Genomic DNA, 22,290 nt, shown 5'->3' with positions numbered 1-22,290 from the left:
GGTTGGTTTATGAACATTTCTTTACCAGGCTAGGTAGCATCTTCAGCAGAATTTGGGGGATTTTCCCTAAATGTTAGCTAGCCTGGTAACAAAATGTTCGGAAACTAATCCACAAGCTGAGAGAACGAATCTCCACCCTCATCCTACGCCTGAGCTAAAGATGTTCACCACTATTCCAAACCTTTATGTTTCCATTAGTATTATTGTATATAAATCATAGTGACTAATAACATTCCATAATGTATAGAACATCTATATTTATTATATCTATTCACACATAATGTATGGTTTACTTGAGCCCAACATTTTAAAGACATATCGTATTGTTAATGTACAGATATGTATTACAATAGTGCCAACATATCAGTTGTAATAAATGTGAATTAGTTACTACAATCAATAACAAAAGGGGTTTCAACTTTGTAGCTACTTTTTTTTAATGTTTTGACATTCTTTTTACAAAATGACCACTAACGCTTCAGTCCCAAAGCATATTTACTTGGAGGGAAAATCCAACTGATACCAATACAACTTATTTCCAGAAAGTTGCATTTGTGATTGCAATCTTAAATTATTTTTCTGAGAACATCATACCTCAGGGCTTTTCAAGATACGAGATAAAGTTTGACAGTTGGTTGAGAATCAGGCTAGGAAAAACTAGCACAGAAAGCCATATGCTCACATAGACATATATAAAGATGCACACACATGCACACACACCACCTTCTCTCCTTTGAAATAATTGGAAATATCACTACAAAACCAAATCAAGATGATATACAGTAGTCATTAAAAAAAAGTCAAAATAACATGGGAAACCTTTAGCATTTCCTTTTTTTCCATTTTGTATAATACATGTGAAATTGCCCATTATTTTTTCATAAAGAGTTATAAAGATCACTCACTCTCTGCTGCAGAAAAAGAAAAAAAATACAAAAAAATGGTCTATTATAGGGAAATACGCAGTTCTCAATATTTCTATCTGAGCTTCTTTAAATAAAATACAGGTAGTCCTTGACTTACAATAGTTCATTTAGTGACTGTTCAAAGTTACAACGGCACTGAAAAAAATGACTTATGACCACTTTTCACAATTATGACCATTGCAGCATCCCTGTGGCCATGTGATTTACATCAGGATGCTTGACAGCTGACTGATATTTATGACAGCTGCAATGTCCTGGAGTCATGTGATCCCCTTTTGTGACCTTCTGGCAAGCAAAGTCAATGGGGAAGGCTGATTCACTCAACAACTGTGTTACTAACTTAACAACTGCAGTGATCCACTTAACACAGCGGTTCCCCGCACCCCTAGAACCCTTCTGATATATTCTCGCACCCCTTACAAAAGTTCAAAATAACGCCAACGAATTATGTATACACAGTTTAATTTTGAAAACACATGTTTTCGCACCCCCTGGAATATCATCTCGCACCCCCAGAGGGTGCAAACACCCCTGGTTGGGAACCCCTGATTTAACAAATGTGGCAAGAAAAGTCATAAAATGGGGCAAAACTCACTTAACAAATTTCTCACTTAGCAACATATATGTTGAGCTCAACAGTGGTCATAAGTTGAGGACTTCCTGTAGTCTGTGGGAAGAAAGAGGAAAATATGTTTGCACAGCACAAAAACTAAAAAGTCTTGGCATCATAAACTAAGATATACATATGAATGGTGAGCATCACAGCCCTTCCTGGCATTTGAAAGATTTTATTAAGATTTATATTATTTGGCATATTACCGGTATTTATCTATGTTTTTAATTGCTAAAGTCATGTTTAGTGTGACAGTTCCTTGTACTGTATATATATTTGAACGTGAGGAATGCAGAGACCAATATGTTGGGTTGCAAATAATTTCTAGATTAGAGATCCTAACTTGTACAGAGTAACTTGAACATACATAGGCCTTGTGACATACTGGCCAAAATATACCCAAACTGACTGGTGCTATCTTTACCATTAACATGAAAGGATGCATATTATATAGCTATGAATCTAAATCTAGATAATCTAGTCTACATCTTCTCGGTTTAATTAAAAAGTGTTACAAAATGTTGACCAAAACTATGATGGACAACGGAGGTCAATATTTATGGCTCATCTTTTAATGAACATAAAGCATGGAAATTGTCACTTGGAATATAGAGCAATATGTGGCATGATTAAAAATAGATTAAGCTAAATTGCTTGTGAACAAAGAGAAAGGGAAGATTTAATACATCCAGTTGAAAGTGGTCAGATCTTGTACTGTGGATTTGAGGAATATAAACCCTCTAGTTTAAATTATTATTGAATGCTAGAATGTTTATCAAAGGTAGATTGTTGTGAGTGCGTATAAATGTAGTTTTTACATAAGGTGGAGATAATTACATACCAGGGACAGATCTGGGGAAAAATGTGCAGTATTCTGAATGAATGTGATTGGGGTGAAAAAAAATTTGGGATGAAATGAATGGGTAGATAGGAATTAAATGAGAGAGTACAGAAAACCTGACTGACCCAAAAAATCAGGAATAAATTAGAATGGCAATCTGTTTCAAATATATGAAGTATAAGTCTATTCAAGTATAAACATGACAAAGAAATGAATTTAAGAGCACAATTGATTTGATTGGTTATGACAAAAATTTGAGAGAATTACTGAAGGAAATCATGTTGATAAAAGTTCTGAATGTTAGACAGACAATGGTTTGGAAAGGTCAAGAGTGAACCCTGGGGGGAAATGGACATGGAAATAAAAGATAGAAGTAAAGTGTATTAGAGTGAAATTAACACAACTGAAGTATGAGCACTTTAAGAAAAACCATTCAAAAGAAATTTGATTTCCAAATAGACAGAACAAAAACTAGACTTTGAGAAAGGAGCAGTTACTTGGGGTGGTCTGAAGACTGAGCCATTTTCCATCATCCCATTGCCATGGTTAGATCATTTCCTGATCTGACCACTATACAGAACCACCCAAGACCTCCATAAAATGGTGGAAGACACTGAAATGATCTGCCCTGAACACCTCATGGATCCAATTACAGCTTAGAACAGGTTATAGACAATAGATTTAGTGGTGTGTTCTGCGTGGAAGCTGTACATATAAATGCAATCTGTAGGTCTCCTATATAATGTGTATTTGTGTCTATTGCATGGTTTCACTTTGATATCAAAGAAGTGGACTTGTTCTATAAATACAAATAGTCCTGACTTAACCACAGTAATTAGGACTGGAATTTCCATCTATAAACAATACAGCCATAAATCACAATATCAGCGATCAGATCACTTAGCAGCAGCAACCCTGGCACTCACCATGGCTGTTGTTAAACAAATCCCACCTTGTTAAATGAGGAACGTCCCTGATCCAAGCTATTACCTGAGTGAGGTAAAGGACTGCCTCCTTTTTAACTATCCCCACCCATCTATCTCCCCCTCCCCTTTTGTTCATCCTACACTTGGCTGCCTCTGCCTCTCCTGCCACCCGGGGCTTTGCTGGCTCTGCCACCCTGCCATCTGACCTTGACTGTCTCCTCCTTTCCACTGCTTATGAGACACTGGCCATTCACAAAATCACTGTTGGTCATGCCAGGTCTTTCTTCTTCCTAAGGCCAGGCGTGGCCTTGTCCTAAACACACGTGGCTTTCTTGCAAGGATTTGGAACAGCATCCCTCCTGAGACTCACTTGGCCCTGACCTTGTTTGCTTTTCAAAAAGCATTAAAAACACTTGACTCTTTCCCTAGGCGCTGAGTCAGAGAGTAGTACGATCCCATTGGCTGAAATTTTCCCTGCATTTAAAGTCCTTATGTTTCAGGTTTTGTTTTTATTACTTGTTCACTCTATTGCTTTTGTATAGCTTTGATTGCTGTTTACTGAAGATATACGCTGTGCCAAGTGAAAGCTATATAAATCACACAAACAAATAAATCTGAACTGAAAAGTAAGTGAAAGTTTGACCTCGCAGCTATACGCACTAATGGTATATCATAAATGAGTAATAGGCTAAGATGGAACCTAGACCTCTTTTCTGACATGCACATTTCAAAATATAAACAGCAGAGAATAATGACATACAAATTACAATTTTTGATTTTTATCTTTGTAGAGCCGGTGAAATAAATATGAAAATTTCACAGAACAACAAAAATAAAAAAGAATAGTGCCATTGCTTTACTGCTTTAGTTTCCATTCTATCCAAACCACAAATAGGATTGGTTCGCAGTCATTCTTTTAGCACAATATATATATATACATATACATATACATATATATATATATATATATATATATATATATATATATATATATATATATATATATATATATATATATATATATATATATATATATATATACACACACATACACACACACTATATATATATATATATCATATAATGGTGATTCGCCTCTAGTGTGATTAGTTTTTTTTTCTTTTTTGCAAAATAGTGAAAACAACTCTGTAAATGAAACAATTGGAAAATAGGTATTAAAAATATACTTGAGAAATGTGTACCCTCTGCATTTATTTATTTACTCGTAGAATTAATATCCATAATCAATTGATTCCGAGAGGCTTACAATAAATGCAACAAACTAACTTTTTATATATCTATGTAGAATATTAATATAAATGACACTAAACAAAACAGAGTAAAGTAATAAAAATGGTGCAATAAATTAAGTCAACAAAATCATGAAAAAGCTATCTTGAACAATTTGGCTTTTAATACTTTCCTAAGGGCCAATAGGGAAGGTTGTACAGGCAAAGTGTTATTGAATGGTATGTTATCGGGTAAAAGAGTTTGAGACCTAACATGTTTAAATCTTTGAAAGAGAGGAAAAAAGCTAAATGTTAACTCATAACCATTCTCTTGAAACACAAATATGCTGCCTGGCCTGTTCAATTTCAAACAAGAAATACATCGCAATGGTTATTCATCCACAAATAATGAGATCATTTGTGGAAAAATATTTATAAGAAACCATTTCTCCTGTATCAGAATGAATATATAATTCCTTTATTTAAACAATCATGTATTTATGCAGCTCTCAAAATTGGGAACTAAGCAGCAGTTAGTTAAAACAGTCATTTTTATTGGTTTTTAGAATGGCAATTCTTGATTAGCATAATTTTTAAAAGCATCCCACCACTTTGTTATTTAAGCATAGTGTAATGGTATGTGAAAAGGGAAGTGGTGGCTCAGTGGGTTAGGATGCTGAGCTTGTCGATCAGAAGGTCGGCATTTTGGCGGGTCAAATCCCGAGTGCCACGTAACAGAGTGAGCGCCTGTTACTCATCCCAGCTTCTGCCAACCTAGCAGTTCGAAAGCATGTAAAAATGCAAGTAGAAAAATAGGGACCACTACGGTGGGAAGGTAACAGCATTCCGTGCACCTTTGGCGTCTAGTCATGCCAGCCACATGACCATGGACACGTCCTTGGACAAGCGCTGGCTCTTCAGCTCTGAAACGGAGATGAGCACCGGCCCCTAGAGTCGGAAACAACTAGCACCCATGTGCGGGGGAACCTTTACCTTTACCTTAATGGTATGTGGGAATGACCTTAAGGGATGAGAGAAAGAGATGCTGCCTAGGGAATGAGCAGACAAGAAAGGGAGGGTCCCCCAGTGGCATAACAGCCAGAGAAATAAACTTAGGAAGGACCCACCCTAACTGTTCAGGCTATTAAAAGTGATGGTGGGGGAATTATATTTTCAGACTTGCAAGATTCCATTAATGTAGCCTTACAGTAAAGTAGAATTAGCTCATCTGGTTGTCCTTCCGGTCTGGTGCACCTGGGAGGATTGGCACATGGTTTGTTAAGTATGAAGTCTCTGTTTCCAACTTAATTGGAGCTTTGCTCACTCTCTAATTCTTTCAAGTCTGTGTTGCAGAGATGGAGCAATATATAACTCTGTTCACTAAACCAGTCATATTGTCCACATTTATGTGACGCCTGAATAAGAAATCAGTTATCATTGGAAAACACAATTTTTTTGTCTTACAAAACTTTTATTAGTGCTAAAGTAATAATAGCTCTTTTGGCTACTGCAGTGATATTGGCAAAAATATCCTATACAATAAGGAAGTGATGTTGGGCTGCAAATAAACTAATAGTGACCTTTATTTTAAGAACATATGAATAGCACTGATTAAGTTAGCCTTGCTATCCACCCTTCTTTGTAAAAGAGGGAAAGAGGATCTTGAGGGTTTCACCATGCCCCTTGTTGAAGAAGCCCTACATATAATATGTACAATGATGGAGGCAGTGCCAACTGGACTATTCACAATTGCCTAGATGGGAAGTGTTGATGGGCTATTCATTCATTCATTCATTCATTCATTCATTCATTCATTCATTCATTCTATATAACTGCCCATAACACATTTGTGACTCTGGGCAGCTTATAATTAAAATATAAACAATACCAAAAAAAACCACAATCATACAAACAATGTAAAACGTTACAATAATTAAAAACTGTATAAGACAATTACAAGGAGAGCACTATCATTCAACAACAATACAACTATCTTATTGGCAACACATCACTCTCTGATCCGTAGGCCAGATGCCAAGGCACATGTTCAAGCCCCTCAAAAAGGCCATCAGGGTTGGAAACTGATGTTTCATAAAGGAAAACCATTTCTACAGATGCAAGGAAAAAGACAAAACTAGACTAGCTAGCTAATTTTTGAACTTTGGAAGCCAGTAGTTAAACCATTAAATTGTACACAATAGGTTATATATGTGGCAAATATAGTCTGAGCTGCAATTATAAGACTAAGGATATAGTGTTGGAAGTTCGGGATTTTGATGTACTCCCAGTATCAGGGTGTGGTTATTATGAGCAATAAGAATCACAGGTAGTGCAAACTATTACTCTGAGACACTGAGTGGGATGAATTCCCCAAACAGGAAAGTGTTGTCAAGAGTTGCAGTTATAGTCTGTGATTTGTGCCTCAGACTAAGTTATTTTAATATTAAGAAAAAGTAGTAGATAATATATTCACTTGACTACCACAGTGATGTTAAATGAAGGAGAACATACTGGAGATGTTAATCCAGTGATAGCATATAACAACCTGTGAAGTCGAAGTGAAATTAAAGTGCTGTCTATGGGTGAGGTTAATGGGTGAAAAAGAGAAGCAAGTGCATAAACTTGAATCAAAAGCTTTTTTGAGAGAGAGAGAGAGAGAGAGAGAGAGAGAGAGAGAGAGAGAGAGAGAGAGAGAGAGAGAGAGAGAGAGAGAGAGAGAGACTGTTATGTCCATGGCATATAAATAATCATGGTAGAAAGAAAAGGAGTATGATGCATCAATAGACAACTCACCAAAGTAGATTTAGTCAGAGAGCTGAGCAGAGAACCTATTAATTCAGTTCACAAGCATGCCAATGAAAAGAATGGCCTTGGACACAGTGGTCTTGCTACTATGTAGTCCAGCTCCTACAACCAAAGCTGGGCAGTGTGCTTGGAGCTGCAAGTTCCAGCATTTAAAGGTCTGCCTGAGTGCAATATAACCTCTATCATATCCCCAATGTCCTTGAAACTGATCATTTGTCTAGATCTGACAGATGTTTTCTGCCTGTACGGCACCTCAAATAAGAAGCTTTATTTTTCTTGAACTTAAACTAAACTGAGATAACGACTTTCCCTTTTGATTTAATTTGTGAGTAAAAAGTAAAGACTCCCTTGAGTTGAATTCAACACCCAATGAGTTATTGAACGTGTCCCATGACATTTACTTGATTAGAATATGGAAGTAGTTTGCTATTACTTTTTTCCTTTATCACAATTCTACAACTCTGGAATTTTCCGAGTACTGCCTCTGCAGTTTAGGAGCATAGACTATTAACAAATATTAACAAATTTGATAAAGCAAATGTGAGCCAGAAGAGGAACTTTGAAAAACAAACAGCAATAATCAAGGGCAGCCTGGAAAATTATGCCTAGGCAAAAGCTTAGTATCTCTCCTTGCTGATTCATATCTCTCAGTTGTGAAATTAGATGAAAAGTTCAGAAGTTTTTGAGGAAGAAAAGAGAAGAACCTGCACTAGCAAATAGTGGTAAGGCAACCAAAAGTCATAAATGTCAATATTTATGACTTTTGCAGCATTTCCTGCTCAGTTAGTTCATCACCATTTCAGTCAGCTAGTACCTGTTGTTTTGTGCATGACCTGCTTCCCCACCCCCCAAGTGGAGTGATTACTTAAACAAGGAACCTCTTCCTGAGCTTTTTTTCCTCCAAAGTCCAGTGTTTCCCCAAAAGAAGCTAACCACAAGTTAACAAGCTCAGCTTTGAGACCTTAATTAGCTTGCAAACAGCTGCTGCCTGTAACTGACAAGATTTTAATTACTTTGAGAACTTCATTAATTGTTCAGCTCTTAAGTGACTTGGGAATTTTAGCCATGACTATAATGGGCAAGCAACTGGTATTAAAACATTTCTTTTGATGTGTATTTCCCACTGTGTGCCTACTTAGTCTCTTAGAATCTTGTTTCCTATTCCCTTAATTTCTTATGGTGTATTCTTAGTTTAGGGGAAAGAAACATTTTAAAATAGTATAACCTGTAGACTGGGGCTTTTCAACCTTTTCACCCATTGTACCACTTTTAGGATATGGCAACATCCGAGTACCACCAGTCGCCTAGCAAGGTGTCAAAAACTTGATGACCAAAAAAAAAGGAAAAAAGTGATGAAGTACAGGTAGTCCTTGATTTACAACAGTTCACTTAGTGACTATTCGAAGTTACAGTGGCACTGAACAAGAGCCCCCCAAGCCACAGCCGAGCAAGACACCTGGCTGCCCGCCCGGTGACGCTCTTCCTCCTGTCCAAGGTTTTCATTGTTGTGAGCATTTCTGTTGAGGATTGGCAGCAGGGGTGGGATGGGGGATGTTTGCTTTTTATTTCCCCCATCTGCAGCAGGTTTTGGTCACTTCACATGACCCTGGGGCACTGTGACCATCATAAATATGAATCAGTTGCCAAGCATCTGAATGTAAATCACAAGACCCTGGGGATGCTGCAACATTCCAGCTGATCGGTGCTTATTCTGGGCTCAGCAGACGTGCCAGGATCAGCACCAAGCTCCAGCTGGAGCCTGGCGCTTCCGCTGAGCCCTGACAGCCCTGCAGCTCCAGCCATCTCTCGCTCAGGCTTGTGTGGTACTGCCACTAGTTCAGCTCATTCCCCTCCCCTGTTACCAGTTCTCTAGGATGGTCACATACCACCTGCCAGGTGCCAATGTACCACAGGTGGTACCCGTACCACTGGTTGAAAAGCCCTGCTGTAGACTTTCTGGAAAAGGGTAGGTTGGAAGTAATTGATAAGAAATGTAAGGAAATGTATGTCTTATCAAACTCCTCAACTGTAAATATGATAGACTGCACATTTTAGAACATTTTGGGAAACATAGCCCACCCAAATTGTTCATTCTTATTTGTTTCAATAGTATTTCAAGATAAATTGTAATGTGCATGGGACTGAGCACAATAACTATGTGAATTTGGTGTATTCAGGTTCAACTCACGGGCAAGTTTCAGGCAGGTCCCACTGCAAGAGGATTCATTATATAATTGACCATCACATGATATTGCTGATCCTGCTCAGCTTTAATGGATACAGGAGACAGTTCCTAGAACTATTAAATAGTGTTCGTAATTATAGGACTCCACTTCTGCAGTCCACAAATGGAATAAGTGCATTTCGCTAATTTGTTAGAAATATTTGTAGAAAGTCCAAAAAAGCAGTGACAAATTTCAACAAAACATAATATGCCTGTTTTTAGAACATATGGATAGAGCAAACATCATCTGCGCTAATTTTTTAGCATTCAGCAGATGCAAGTATTGGTTACTTCTCTTTATCAGTTTTGACAAGGAATGACAGAAATTCACTAGGCTCCAATTTCACTTTGTAGTGCTCAGTGGAGTATGCTCAGTTCGTTCCTATTATTTCAGGGGATCTGGTCTTTGGGTTGCTCCAAAACTAGCTTTCAGACAATTGAAATGTTGAGAATTACCACTTAGGTTTTATGTCATACTGAATAAACACATGAAAATATATATTTGATAGCTTTTGTTAATCATTTCCTCTGCACTTGTATGCTATTTTACCAAAGCCACAAAGACCACAACAAGCATAATTTATTTAAATTTGTTATTTGCTGACTACTGAATTTTAAATGTAAAGCCTCCTTCTTCAAGTCAAACACCTGGAAACTAGGGACATGTCCATGTAGTTTTCTTAGCAACTTAGCAAAGTTTTCTTTTTTAAAAGAAAACAGAACAGAACAAAGTGTTGTACAAATGGGATCAAATTTGTTTTCAACCCATATAGAGAATCCTAAATCAGTCTACTGATTTGGAATCCTGGATTTGCAGCAACAATGTTTGGAGGACACCAGACTGAGGAAGACAGAATTGAATCCAAGCATGTCCCATCTTTCCTACAAGTCTCCAGGGCAAATTAGGGTTTGTGAGTGTGGGAGACATAAGGATTAGAATGTGGGGAACATTGTTTCCTTTTAACTTGAAAAAAATCCTTTTTATTAATGATTGGGAGGAGTGTTTTATCTAGCCCAGAGGTGTCAAACTGCCAGCCCATGGGCTGAACACGTCACAATGAAACCATACCTACCCCATTGCTGGCAATGAGAAAAAAGTTCTGATACGTCACGCGACATCACGCGACATCACAAGTTTGACATGTCTGATCTAGCCAGTGGTCTGTCAGAATTGTTTAGTCTTTGGGACCAGTGGTGGGATTCTAATATGTGAACAACCAGTTCTCTGTGTAGATGCCAGTTCTGGAAGTCCATCCTGGGCCTGGGCAAGAAAAAATTAGCTACCGGTTCTGCCAAAGTGGTGCAAACTGGCTGAATCCCACCACTGTTTGGGATCCTATAAATTCTTTCCTAGGCCCTTTACCACCATTTTTACCCCTCTGTTCCCCTTTGTTCTTTCGCACATAACTCTCCTCAAAAATGAACTTTCTGTTTTTTTCTGTGCTCTCTTACCAGGCAAAGGCACTGGCATTTTTTTAATCATCCCATTGTTTCTCAAAATATTTCAATGCCCTAGAAGAAAAAGTTAGCATCTCAAAGGAATTTAAGAAAGAAAGAAAGGCAGTAGTAGTAGGAATTTAGAAATTGGGCGATATCATTTTTAACAAGCTTTCATGGCACTATATTTTAGACCTCGAGTAAAGTCTTAGACCATTGTTCTGAACACCAGAATTTTACTCATAAATATACTGGATCTTTTGAGAACAAAACAGGAATTGTCCCAGGGATACTGCAATATTATAGCTTGCAACTTCAGATTAAAACAGTGTTTCTCAACCTAACGTATAGATTTCAACCCTTAGAACTCTCTACACATGTGGAAATTTGCTACATAAACTCTGAATTAAAAGTTCAAACAAATCAGTGAATTAGTATTTGATAGGAACAGAATCTCAGTAATCATAGTTATTTCTTGAAATATGCTGTAGTAGTTCTGTGGGACCTCCGAGACTGTGATTTCCAATTTTTTTTTAAAAAAAACCTTGGACAATTGGAAGAGAACAATGGGCAAGGTTCATGAAAAGCACAATTAAGCTTTTTAGTATTACCTATCATTTATCAAACCTGCCCATCTTGCTTTCTTAGCAATATTGTGCATTATACAAGTATTGAAATTACTGACGAGGGTTAATAAGCAGAAAATGGCACAGTTAATCTTTCAGTTTCATTTATCAAAACCCTGATTAAAAGTAAAGTGGGGGGGTGACAGAAATATTTTCCAGCAGTAAAGCAAACCACTTGTTTGTCTGTTTGTTTGAATCCACCACATTTTTGGATTTTATTATTCTTTTAATAGGCAAAGCCAGCTTCCCTTAAGTCAGGGGCCACCATTCCCACCACAGGAAGGACAAAGAAGTTGCACCAATGATGAGGTGCCATTGCTGGAATCCTTGAGTTTTGTTTGCTTTTTAAAAGCTGCAAATGGAAGCTGAAGCCCGCTGAGAAACAAACTGCACCCACAGCTCTCTTAAATCATCTCCAAACTTGAAAAGCAGCTTGAAATCATACTACCAAAATTCACCAGCAAACTGGCCACAATTTCAGTAGTGTGATTTTAGGCTGTTTTGTGAGTCACTTTTGAAGCATAAAAACAATAGGACTGTGTAGCTCTTCAGATCTAAAGGGGGGAAACGTTTTGGAGACAGCCTAGGGATGCTGATAGCACCTGCTGGGAACTCCTTAAAGCAGCCTTTCATAGATCCTGCTATAGCTTCATAGACTCCATCTCTCAAACCTTTTTTCCTGCAATGGTATTAACCTTGAAACAGTGGGTCACACTTCATTGTACTGTGAGTTTTACAAGCATTTTTTGGCAGGGCATTATCTGACCTAATTCAAAATCAAGAACTAGGAAGAGATATTTCTGAACATGTTAAAATTTGACTTGCAGATAAAAATCCTAAAATTGCAGCAGTAGCAGCTCTATTTTTAAATATGGCTATAAAGTCTTTAATACATATCAAGGATTTAAAATGTTTAAAAACTTAATTATATTTATAGTTTGATATTTGGATCTTTTGGCCCTAAATAATCTGTTTCTCTCTGTGCCAAGCCACACATACACACACACACAAACACAAACACACACACACACACAAACACACATGTCTGCCTTAGACACATTTATGCTTTGGCTCAAATCAGTATGTAGTATGATCTTGTCTGCTTGCAACAGCCAAGTTGTTTCATAATCACAGAATTCCTGTGTGAGGACGATGGGCAGTTTCAGACGATAAAGAAATAACTAAAAACGCAAAATGACTCCAAACGTAGCAGCAAATTACAGGCTGATTTTACAGTCTGGGGAAGGAAATTTGGGCATTCCCCCATGCTTGCTTCCAATATCAATTTCTTTGCTTCTTAGAAAAGGAAAGGAAAAAGAATCAGTGTTAGTTCAAAGCAATGTTATTGTAGTAATTTGAATGTTTTCTGATAGAATAAAATAATGTTCTGGAACAAAGCAATTCATGATCAGTTAAATATCTCATACATTAGTAATTTTATGAGTGCAGCAAGCTGTTATGAATCAATAGACTATTTCATACCCTAATTCAGTGCTTGCAAATCCATATTTATTGTTATTATTCAATGAAACAAATTACACCCCATATATTCAACATTTTAAGCCATCCTCACAAGTGGACTTCCGGTTTGCGTTGCGGCATAATGGGACACAGGAAGGCAGGGCTCTGCCTTCCGCACCCAATTTTGCCTTGTTGGGGGCCCTGAAAAGGGCCTAAAATCACCCTAAAGAGGTGATGAAGAGGACGGGTGCCTTGTTGATCACAGATAGATGGCAGCCCTCTAAACTGGCAAGGGAAAGACCAGCTACATTCCTGTGGCCGGCCAATTAGTTACTGATTACCGAAGGAGAAAAAAAGCACTATTTAAGACATCGTAAACAACATGTTTGGAAGTGGGTGAGAATATTGATCCTTTCTTTACTATTTTACAACTGAATTTCCTGGGAAAGGCTCCCAAGTAGCTAAAAACCTCCGAATGTAAAAGGAAGCAGTGTTTTAATTTTATGGGGGACAGAAACATACAATATTGAAGTGGAAGTAATATAAAGATACAGTTTCAATAAATTTGAAAACTGAGATAACTGTTAAAGTTTTCTCTTTGGAAAAAAACATTGAGGTGAAATATAAGAAATCAATCCTTTGTTTTAAAAGTGGAAAATGGACTTTGAGTGACATCTAGTGGTGGATTTGTGCATAGCACCATAATTTGCTTTGCTTGGCGATTCCTACCTTGGGAGAACAACTGGCAATAAAGGAAAATATTTTGGCATATTTATCATACTGACCTTCTTGCATTATAAATACTTACTGAGCTTGGATTTTTAACTTCAAGAGCTGGGGGGAGAGAAAAAAAATGATCTTGGACTATGCCAGACTGGGAGAGACTTTTGAGCTGTTTTCAGAGAGGTTGAACATTTGAATATTTTGAACATTGTGGATTACAACCTTGCCTGATTGGCAATTTTTGAGATACTTGAGACAAGGGATTACTATAAAATATTGCTTTCAGAGCTGAACCTATACTTTGGAATCTATTGGATTATAAAGGTTACATTTAAAGACCAGAAAATTAATCTCTAGCAATGATGCCTCAAGAAAAAACAAACACTTTTCAGAAAGAAATATATTCTATGCTACAACTAATTCACCAGACAATTGTTGAATGCAAAGAGGACATAAAAAGAAATCATAATGATACTAAAAACATTTTAGACAATATAAATGAGCAAATCTCCAAATTAAATCGACAACTAGAAAGCTCCTAGATAACAACCACAAAGTATGAACAAATAATCCAGAAATCAGAAGTCAAAACAGAGGAAATGGATTTAGAGATGGAAGAGATAAAGAAGGAAAATACAAATGACTATATACAAACAAAATACTGCAAGACTTAGCTATAACAACGAAAATGCAAAAGATCTTTTACCCTTCAGGTCTGCAAAATATATCTGATGGCAAGGAACCTATCCTCACACAATTAGAAATTTGCATTAGATCCCCTAAATTCCCAGTGATAGATCACACTAATGATAAATGTGGGAGCTTTGTTCCTACTTATGTGGTGGGCATAAAAGTATAATAGCTGCTTTAATAATTACTTACAGTAGCTGGATATGGATATTGGTTACAAAAGTACACTATATAAAACTAAAGCCATCTGCTTGTATAGCCAATATTGTCTATACAATTTTATAAGCAGCAGATTTTTAAGATATCAGAAAAAGAACTTGCCTTGCTCTTTAGGATAATTCTTGTGACTGAAGTTAGAATCTTTTCCATAGAAAGTACTTGGGGTGATTTGCAGAACAAGTGGTATAGAAATACAGCTTAAGAGCTGTACAATTCTTATAAGGAAAAAAAAAAGATCAAGGAGTTTTACATGTTTTATGTTGTTTTTGACCTGTGCTTGGTTAACATTTTCATGTGGCATTGTCCATTTTATAAGACATTTTTGTAGTAATTTGAAAACTATACAGCTGGACCTCATATGCTACAGATAGATGGTGGAGAACATACCTAATACTCCTCCCTCCTATTTTCCCCACAACAAACCTGTGAGGTGGGTTGGGCTGAGAGAGAGTGGCTCACCCAAAGTCACCCAGCTGGTTTTCTGCATAAGGCAGGACTAGAAATCATAGTTTCCTACCTTCTAGTCTGGTGGCTTAACCACTAGACCAGGGGTAGGCAACCTCGGCTCTTTTATGACTCATGGACTTCAACTTCCAGCTATGCTGACTCAGGAATTCTGGGAGTTGAAGTCCATGAGTCATAAAAGAGCCGAGGTTGCCTACCCCTGCACTAGACCATTCTGGCTCTTATGCCATGCTTATTTGCTACAGACTGATGAGACATCAGAATAATACAATTTTGCACACTGAGCAGAATGATGTTTCTTGGCAGAATTCTCACAGATTTTGCTAATGTGATAATTTGCAAGGAACTCCATAAAGTTAAAGTGGATAGTTCATGAAGTAACTATCAAAGAATATTTCCAGAAATATAAATATAGTCTAGTATTTAGACACATTATTCCACATTTATGTATACTTATGGAATCACTGTCTTGGCAAGACCATTGACTAGATCAAATATAAAATGTATTTTCATTGGTCTCTAATCAGCCTTGAATGAGATAATCTTATTAATTTAACAACACACACTGTAATGAGAAACACTTTCCTCAGCAGATGGCTTCAGTTCAGTGGTGGGATTCAGCCGGTTCACACTGGTTCAGTAGAACCGGTAGCTAAATTTTGTTGAGTTCAGAGAAACGGCTGAACCCATGCTGCTTCTGGAAGTCTGTTCTAGGCCTCGGAGGCCTGGAGGAGTCTCCCAAGATCCCTGGTAGAGGCCTTCCAGGCCTAGAACAGCCCACCGGAAGTGCATTGATGTCACTTCCAGAAGTCTGTTCTAGGCCTGGTGGAGGCCTCCCAGGCCTAGAACAGCCCACAGGAAGTGCATGGATGTCACTTCCGGAAGTCCATTCTAGGCCTCAGAGGACCAGGCCTGCATCCATGCAGAGAATCTGATGTTCAGGTATTTGAATCCCAGCACTGCTTTAGTTGCCACATAAAATGTAAGAACAATGCCAATCTGTGTTTTCAATGTCTGTTTTTCCTATTGCCTTTTCTTGGAAATTGTTAATTTAATTTAATTTTTTGACATAGGAAGCCAAAAGCTAGTATTTTAGACAACAAGGACACACAAGTAAAGTTTGTACATAAAAGTTTTTATATATAAAGTAAAAGCTTAAATCTACTATACTTGTACACAAATGTTAACTCTAGGTAGAATCACTTTCTTAAAGGAGCTGATTTGCAACTACTAGAGGATCTTGATGCATTTGTGGCTCTTGCTAAACAATAATGGAAGTGGTGACCAGAAGAGTCTTTGCTCGGCTGACATTGGTGTGCTAGTTGCAAATATACTTGGATTAGGGTATCTTTGGCAATAGTGACTCGAGCATATTTCATCCCATGACTAAAGTTCTGTGACACACTCTACTTGGGACTGCCTTGGAATGTGATTTGGAAGCTTCAATTGCTACAAAATGCAGTGGATAGGTTACTAATAGAATCACTATTTAAATGTTTTCCTATCATTTGATCATTGCAATGGTTATTAATAAGCTTCTGGGTCCATTTCAAAATCCTGGTTGAAATTGAAAGCTATAATACCTTAGAAGCCTTCTTCCCTAGATGAAAGCTACCTGGTTTATCTTCTCATGTGAAGAGCAGTTGCTAGAAATCCTATCCTTGCATGAATACTAAAATGTATGGACCCCAAAACAGTTCTTCTCTTGAGTGGTCTCCATGCTTTGTAATACTTTTCCTTAATGGTTTACCCTTCCTTTTATCTTTTCACAAGTTAGCTATAATAATTAATTTTGAGCAGCCATTCAGGTTTTAGATAGTTAATATTTGGGACACCATAGTATTGTTTCCTCTGCCTCTGTTTTTATTTGTTACTTGATTTGAATTGTGACCAAACAGAAAACTGATCAAATAGTGCAGTAAATATAGCAAATAACTAAATACAAACAAATAATTAGTTGATTATCACATCTTTATTTCAATACTAGAGCATTCTGTGGAGATTACCAGTCTACTCAATGGTGGCTTCTGCGATGTAAGATTTTCCAACTGTAACAACATCCAAGTGTATGGAGTTGGGTTTAATGACTCTCCTGATCTTCACTGTGAAGTCACCAGACTGACTGTAAGTAGTTTAATACGAGACCATGAAAAGAATGAAATATTTATCAGAAAGCTTCTTGCATTCAATAAACTCTGTGAGAAGGAGAGACTGATAAAATATTCAGTTTCAAGAAAATTTAGCTAGGTAATTGAATGGTAATCAAATAGAAAGATTGTTTTCTTCCAAATAAATACTTTTGAGTGGCAGATGTAAGAATGTAGAGTCTTATTTTTTTCTTGGAAGAAGATGAATGTGTGCAGGCATCAACATACAGTATATGTCTTTCAGGATTAGCTGGTGGTTATTAATTATTTGGGAGATACTGATGAATTTAGTCTTTTTTTGGAAGGGGGATTAATTTTTAATCAGGACTTTCTTTCAAGTTACTTATTCCATTCTCATCTCTATTCAGGTTGGCTTCCTTTTTCTCTTTCTCTTCCCTTTCCAAGTGAGTTGTATTTTCTTTCTTCTCCATTTCCAGCCTTCCCTTTCTTTTCCCAGTTTCTGTTTAGGAAAGAGGGAAAGATGTGTATGTATGTATCTTGATATACATTCGGAATTCGATAAATGGACTACCTTATTATCAATCAATTCACTTTTACTTACAATTATTAATTCATAGATGATATATTTTGATCCTGCTTTGATTGTTGGGACTGAGAATCTATATCCAAGGTTAGTCTTAGATGGATACAGTATGAAAATTAAGCAATAGAAAGAATTTTTTAAATGTTCATAAATTTTTTAGCTATTTTTTCTTTGGGTGCTGGGGCTGGGAATAATCTTAAATCCAGAGTTATTTTATTTTGGGATAAATATGTCTATCACATGTTTTTGAAAGTAAAGCCACATATTAGAGAGCAAGAGAGCCAGTTTGGTCTAAACTTGGCACAAGGCTAGAAACCAGAAGATTATGAGTTCTAGGCCTGCCTTAGGAATGAAAGCTGAATGACCTTGAGCCAGTTATTTTCCTTTAGCCCAGTCCTATTTCCAAACACTGTACAAAATCAAGAACACTTGCATTTTATGATTGAAACAATGGAAGTAAAGCAGAACAAAGATTTCTAGGTGACAACACCTGGCAGCAAACTCCATTAATTACTGGTGATGTGCTATGGTGAAATTTAGTGCACGGGTATCAAACTTGCCGCGTCATGTGACGTCGCGATGTATTGCAACTTTTTTTGCATTGCCAGAGCTGTGGTGGGCATGGCCTCCATATGATGCAACCAGCCCACGGGCTGACAGTTTGACATCCCTGCTCTAGTGGATTATGGCAATTACAGCTAAAAGAAATCTGTGATGGATTTCTTTTACATTCCTCGTTCTATTGATTGGTTATCTTCCTGCATAGATATGTATAGAGATTGGCTAAAATTATTGGTTCCAAAAGTAAAAAGTTCTCTTTCTGACATGCACATTTTATACAGTTGGTGCCAGAGCACTTCAGAGATTAGTTTATAAGTAAATCAAAACCATGCAGTGTCTCCCATTTTTCTGTGGGCTTTTATCCCACTTTACTATAGTTCACTGAAGCCTGAAATCACATTATTATTACTTCTCAATTTTGTGCATCTGGAATCTGTACTGTATGCATGACTGCATTATTTCCAAAGACACTTGAATTTTAAGTGTCACAGCTAACTAACCAAGTTTCTTGATACACAGCTGTAGTCTTCATCTGAATTGAAGGATTATTAATGTTACTATACATCACCTTAGATAATACAAAGTTTTCTAACACTTTGTATTATCTGAGTGAAAAGAAATCTATGGCTAAGAAGTACATGAATGAGAGAGTTTTTCAGTCATATAATTTCAAAACTATATAAATTTTGTCAGGAACTTTCTCAATGAAGCTAGAAGGATTCAGAATATTTCATGAAGCATGCGTGGAAACTAGCATGTATGCTCCTGAATTACAAACAAAAGTACAAAATATTTAACTGGCATACAGATAGCTATAAATATCATTGCCCTTTTTCATGCATTTCAATCGGGCAAGGCTGGATCCCCACGTATCGAAATGTCTGAACACTTAGAGTTACATTAATGTTACACCAGCAACTTTTGTGGAGATGGTGCTAGAGAGTACATTTCCCCCATAACAACATTCTTTCAAATATTATCAAATGGAATCAAGCCTTAAGGGTCTAGTAACAAAAATATTCTCAAAATATTTTATCAAGAAGCTGTTATCCAGCATATCTGACAATTCCCCAACCATGGTTACAGGAAAACCCTGGAAAAACAATCTTACCTATAAGAATTATACCTCTGTTTATATATATATACTGTATAGTTGAAAATTTGATATTATATTTTTAGTTTCTGAAGAACAGGTTGCTAAACATTCTGAAAGTATTATTGAGTGAATGCTATAACAAAAGAGAAGACAAGGGGTTCTTACAGTACAGTTTACCAACCTAAAACTATCCCAGCCAATTCCTGCAGCAGTTCCCAACACTTTTCAAGGCGATAGATAGATAGGTAGATGATAGATAGATAGATAGATAGATAGATAGATAGATAGATAGATAGATAGATAGATAGATAGATAGATAGATAGATAGATAGATAGATAGATAGACGGATGGGTGGGTGGACAGACAGAGACAGATAGATAACCTTTATGGTCATTTGTTTACTGTGGGCAGACATTTAAAATGAAATTCTGTTCTTGGTCTCAAAAGTGTACACATACATAATGTCTAAAGTTAGTTTAACAGTCTTTCCATTTTTCTGCTAATTTGTCCTGGAACACACCCTGTAGTATAATGATAGGGATGTGCAGAAATCTGGATTCCAAGAGCAAACCATGATTTGGGGGTGGGGTGGGATGAGCATCCATATAGCATCTATTAGGAACCCATGGGTCTTTTCCTAGGCATACAATAGCACAATCCTCGGAAAAGACAATTCTGACAGGTGTTATGCATTTGTATTTATACAAGCTGGATATTTTGCCCTTCCAGTATCACTCTCTTCACAGCCTTATTAATAGAAATAGGCTATGGTGGTATTTTTTGAATCTATTTCAAAACAGCCAACTATTCCAAAACAGCCATAAAACTACCAATATTAAAAGAAGAACTTAGACTATCAGTCATTCAACCTGGCTGGTAGCATGGACGTAAGAAAAATGTCTTGCTGAGTACAATGTTCTTTGTGTTGCAATAATAATTAAAAAAAGAGTGAGTGCTTCTATTTCAGCAATTATCAAAGTGTTTTAATTTGTAGCAACATAATTTTAGGCATTTTCGGATGAGCCAAATTATTTGGATTCTTTTTCAGTCATAATTCCAAATGGGATACGAGATTCAGACTCCTTGAGTTACCTTAGTGGATGACCAATATCTACAGTCCGTCAGAGTTTTCATTATCCAGCAGGCAGCTCCTGTACAATTAAGGATGATATCTTACTGGACTACCTAGACAGTATTAGGTCATGGAAGCACTGTAAAAGTGACTTTCATCTTTTCAGTCAGATGGTGTTCAGTTGGTGGTGCTGTGAACATAGGAGGAGCTATTGTTTGATTGCAAGCCCTTTCGTCAGTGGCAGATCAATTGCAGATGCAAGGCTTTTATAGCCAACCCATAACGTAGGAGGAAGCTAAGTGTGATCACTTGTTCCTTTAATTTTTCTGCATAGAACATAGATTTGAAATAATCTGAGACCAATTTTTCCCCCCTTCTGCTCCGAAGTGGTATTGGGGAACTTGCCATAAATAGGAGCTGAGAGTTGACTAAAACAATTCAGCCCTAAGTGGTTGTCAGAAATATCTTTCCATAATTACATGTAGCAGACCATTTGTCAACTGTCCTGTATTTGGCAACAGTTGTCCATATCTTGGCCATGTCTTATTTAGACTTTTGTTTTACAGTGTACAGTATTCTGAATCGAGTTCTAGAGCCGAGATCTCCAACCTTTCCAGTCTCAAGGACCAAAGAGAAGGAGAGCAGCTTCAAAATTGGTGTGCATGCATGTGTGCGCGTACAGGGCCACGCACACTGGCGTGGCACTAGCAGCCCTGTTCACCCATGTGGCATTCTCTGGCAATACATATTGCATGTACACGCCCACGGCCCACCCAACCGCGGCCACATCCGCCCCTCCCTTACTTAATGCCCGTTCCTCCCAAGCCCCTCCCTTTGTAATGCGTCCCAACACCCGGCACCCTCCACCCCCCAGGTGAGCACCCTCGCGTCTACTCGCCCCGTCGTCCCCAGACACCACCCCCACACCCGTCCCCAGAATCGCCACCGCTTTCCCCGACGCTTTCAGCGTTGCCCCTCCCTGCTGCTTACCCCCCTTCGCAAAGCCAGCGAGCCCCTGACCGGGCTCCGCTCCCCTGACCTAGCTCCTCCACGCTTCTGTTCTAGCAGCTCCCGAGGCCCGGACGGCCGCGTCAGCCCCGCCGTTGGCCCAGGAGTCGAGCGCACAGCGGCGTCGGGCCCGGTCTGCTGTTCCAAGCCCGCTGGCGGCCCAGGAGTCGAGCGCTCAGCTGTGGCAGGCCCGGTCTGCTGTTTCAGGTCCGCCGGCGACCCAGGCGTCGGGTGCTCAGCTGCGGTGGGCCCAAGGCCCTGCGAGGCCACCATAGCCAGCAGGGCGGGATCGGGCCGCAGAGCGCACGCACGCACCTCCGGAGCTTCAGCTGAGACGCTGGAACAGCTGCTAGCACGCCGCCGTCGCCGGCGCAGCCGTTGGAGAGCGGATGCAGCCCGGGCAGGGCGGTGGTCGTCGGAGCAGGTGGTAGGCGTCGGGCCAGGCGCTGGGAAGTGTCGAGCCCGCGGTGCCAGTGGGCGTCGGGCCCGCGGGGCGTGACATGCCGCCCCTCCTACCAGAGCCCCTCCTGAAGGGGAAGACATAAGAGGTGCAACCGGTGGAATACCCGCACCAGCTGAGGGGCATGTACATCAGCTTCCCCTACCCACGTCGCCTCCTCTAAGGGGTATCCCTTCCACCTTATTAGGTACTGGACAACCCCCCTACGGACCCTGG

At 38.5% G+C, this 22,290-nt stretch overlaps 1 protein-coding gene across 1 annotated transcript in view; it reads left to right on the top strand.

Moving 5' to 3' along the window:
• The window catches only part of VWDE (von Willebrand factor D and EGF domains), a gene marked incomplete at its 5' end in the record, with an annotated part of 228,776 nt that overhangs the window by 53,665 nt on the left and 152,821 nt on the right, over positions 1 to 22,290 (top strand). The window contains one exon of the mRNA XM_081339263.1: positions 17,173 to 17,309. Within this exon, the coding sequence (XP_081195389.1) occupies positions 17,173 to 17,309 (137 nt within the window). The remainder of the gene's footprint in view (positions 1 to 17,172; positions 17,310 to 22,290) is intronic.

Source organism: Vipera berus, assembly GCF_964194415.1.
Source record: "Vipera berus genome assembly, chromosome: 1".
NCBI classification, from domain to species: Eukaryota; Metazoa; Chordata; class Lepidosauria; order Squamata; family Viperidae; genus Vipera; species Vipera berus.
Note: the sequence above shows the minus strand (reverse complement) of the source record. Positions and strands in the feature narration are given on the sequence as shown.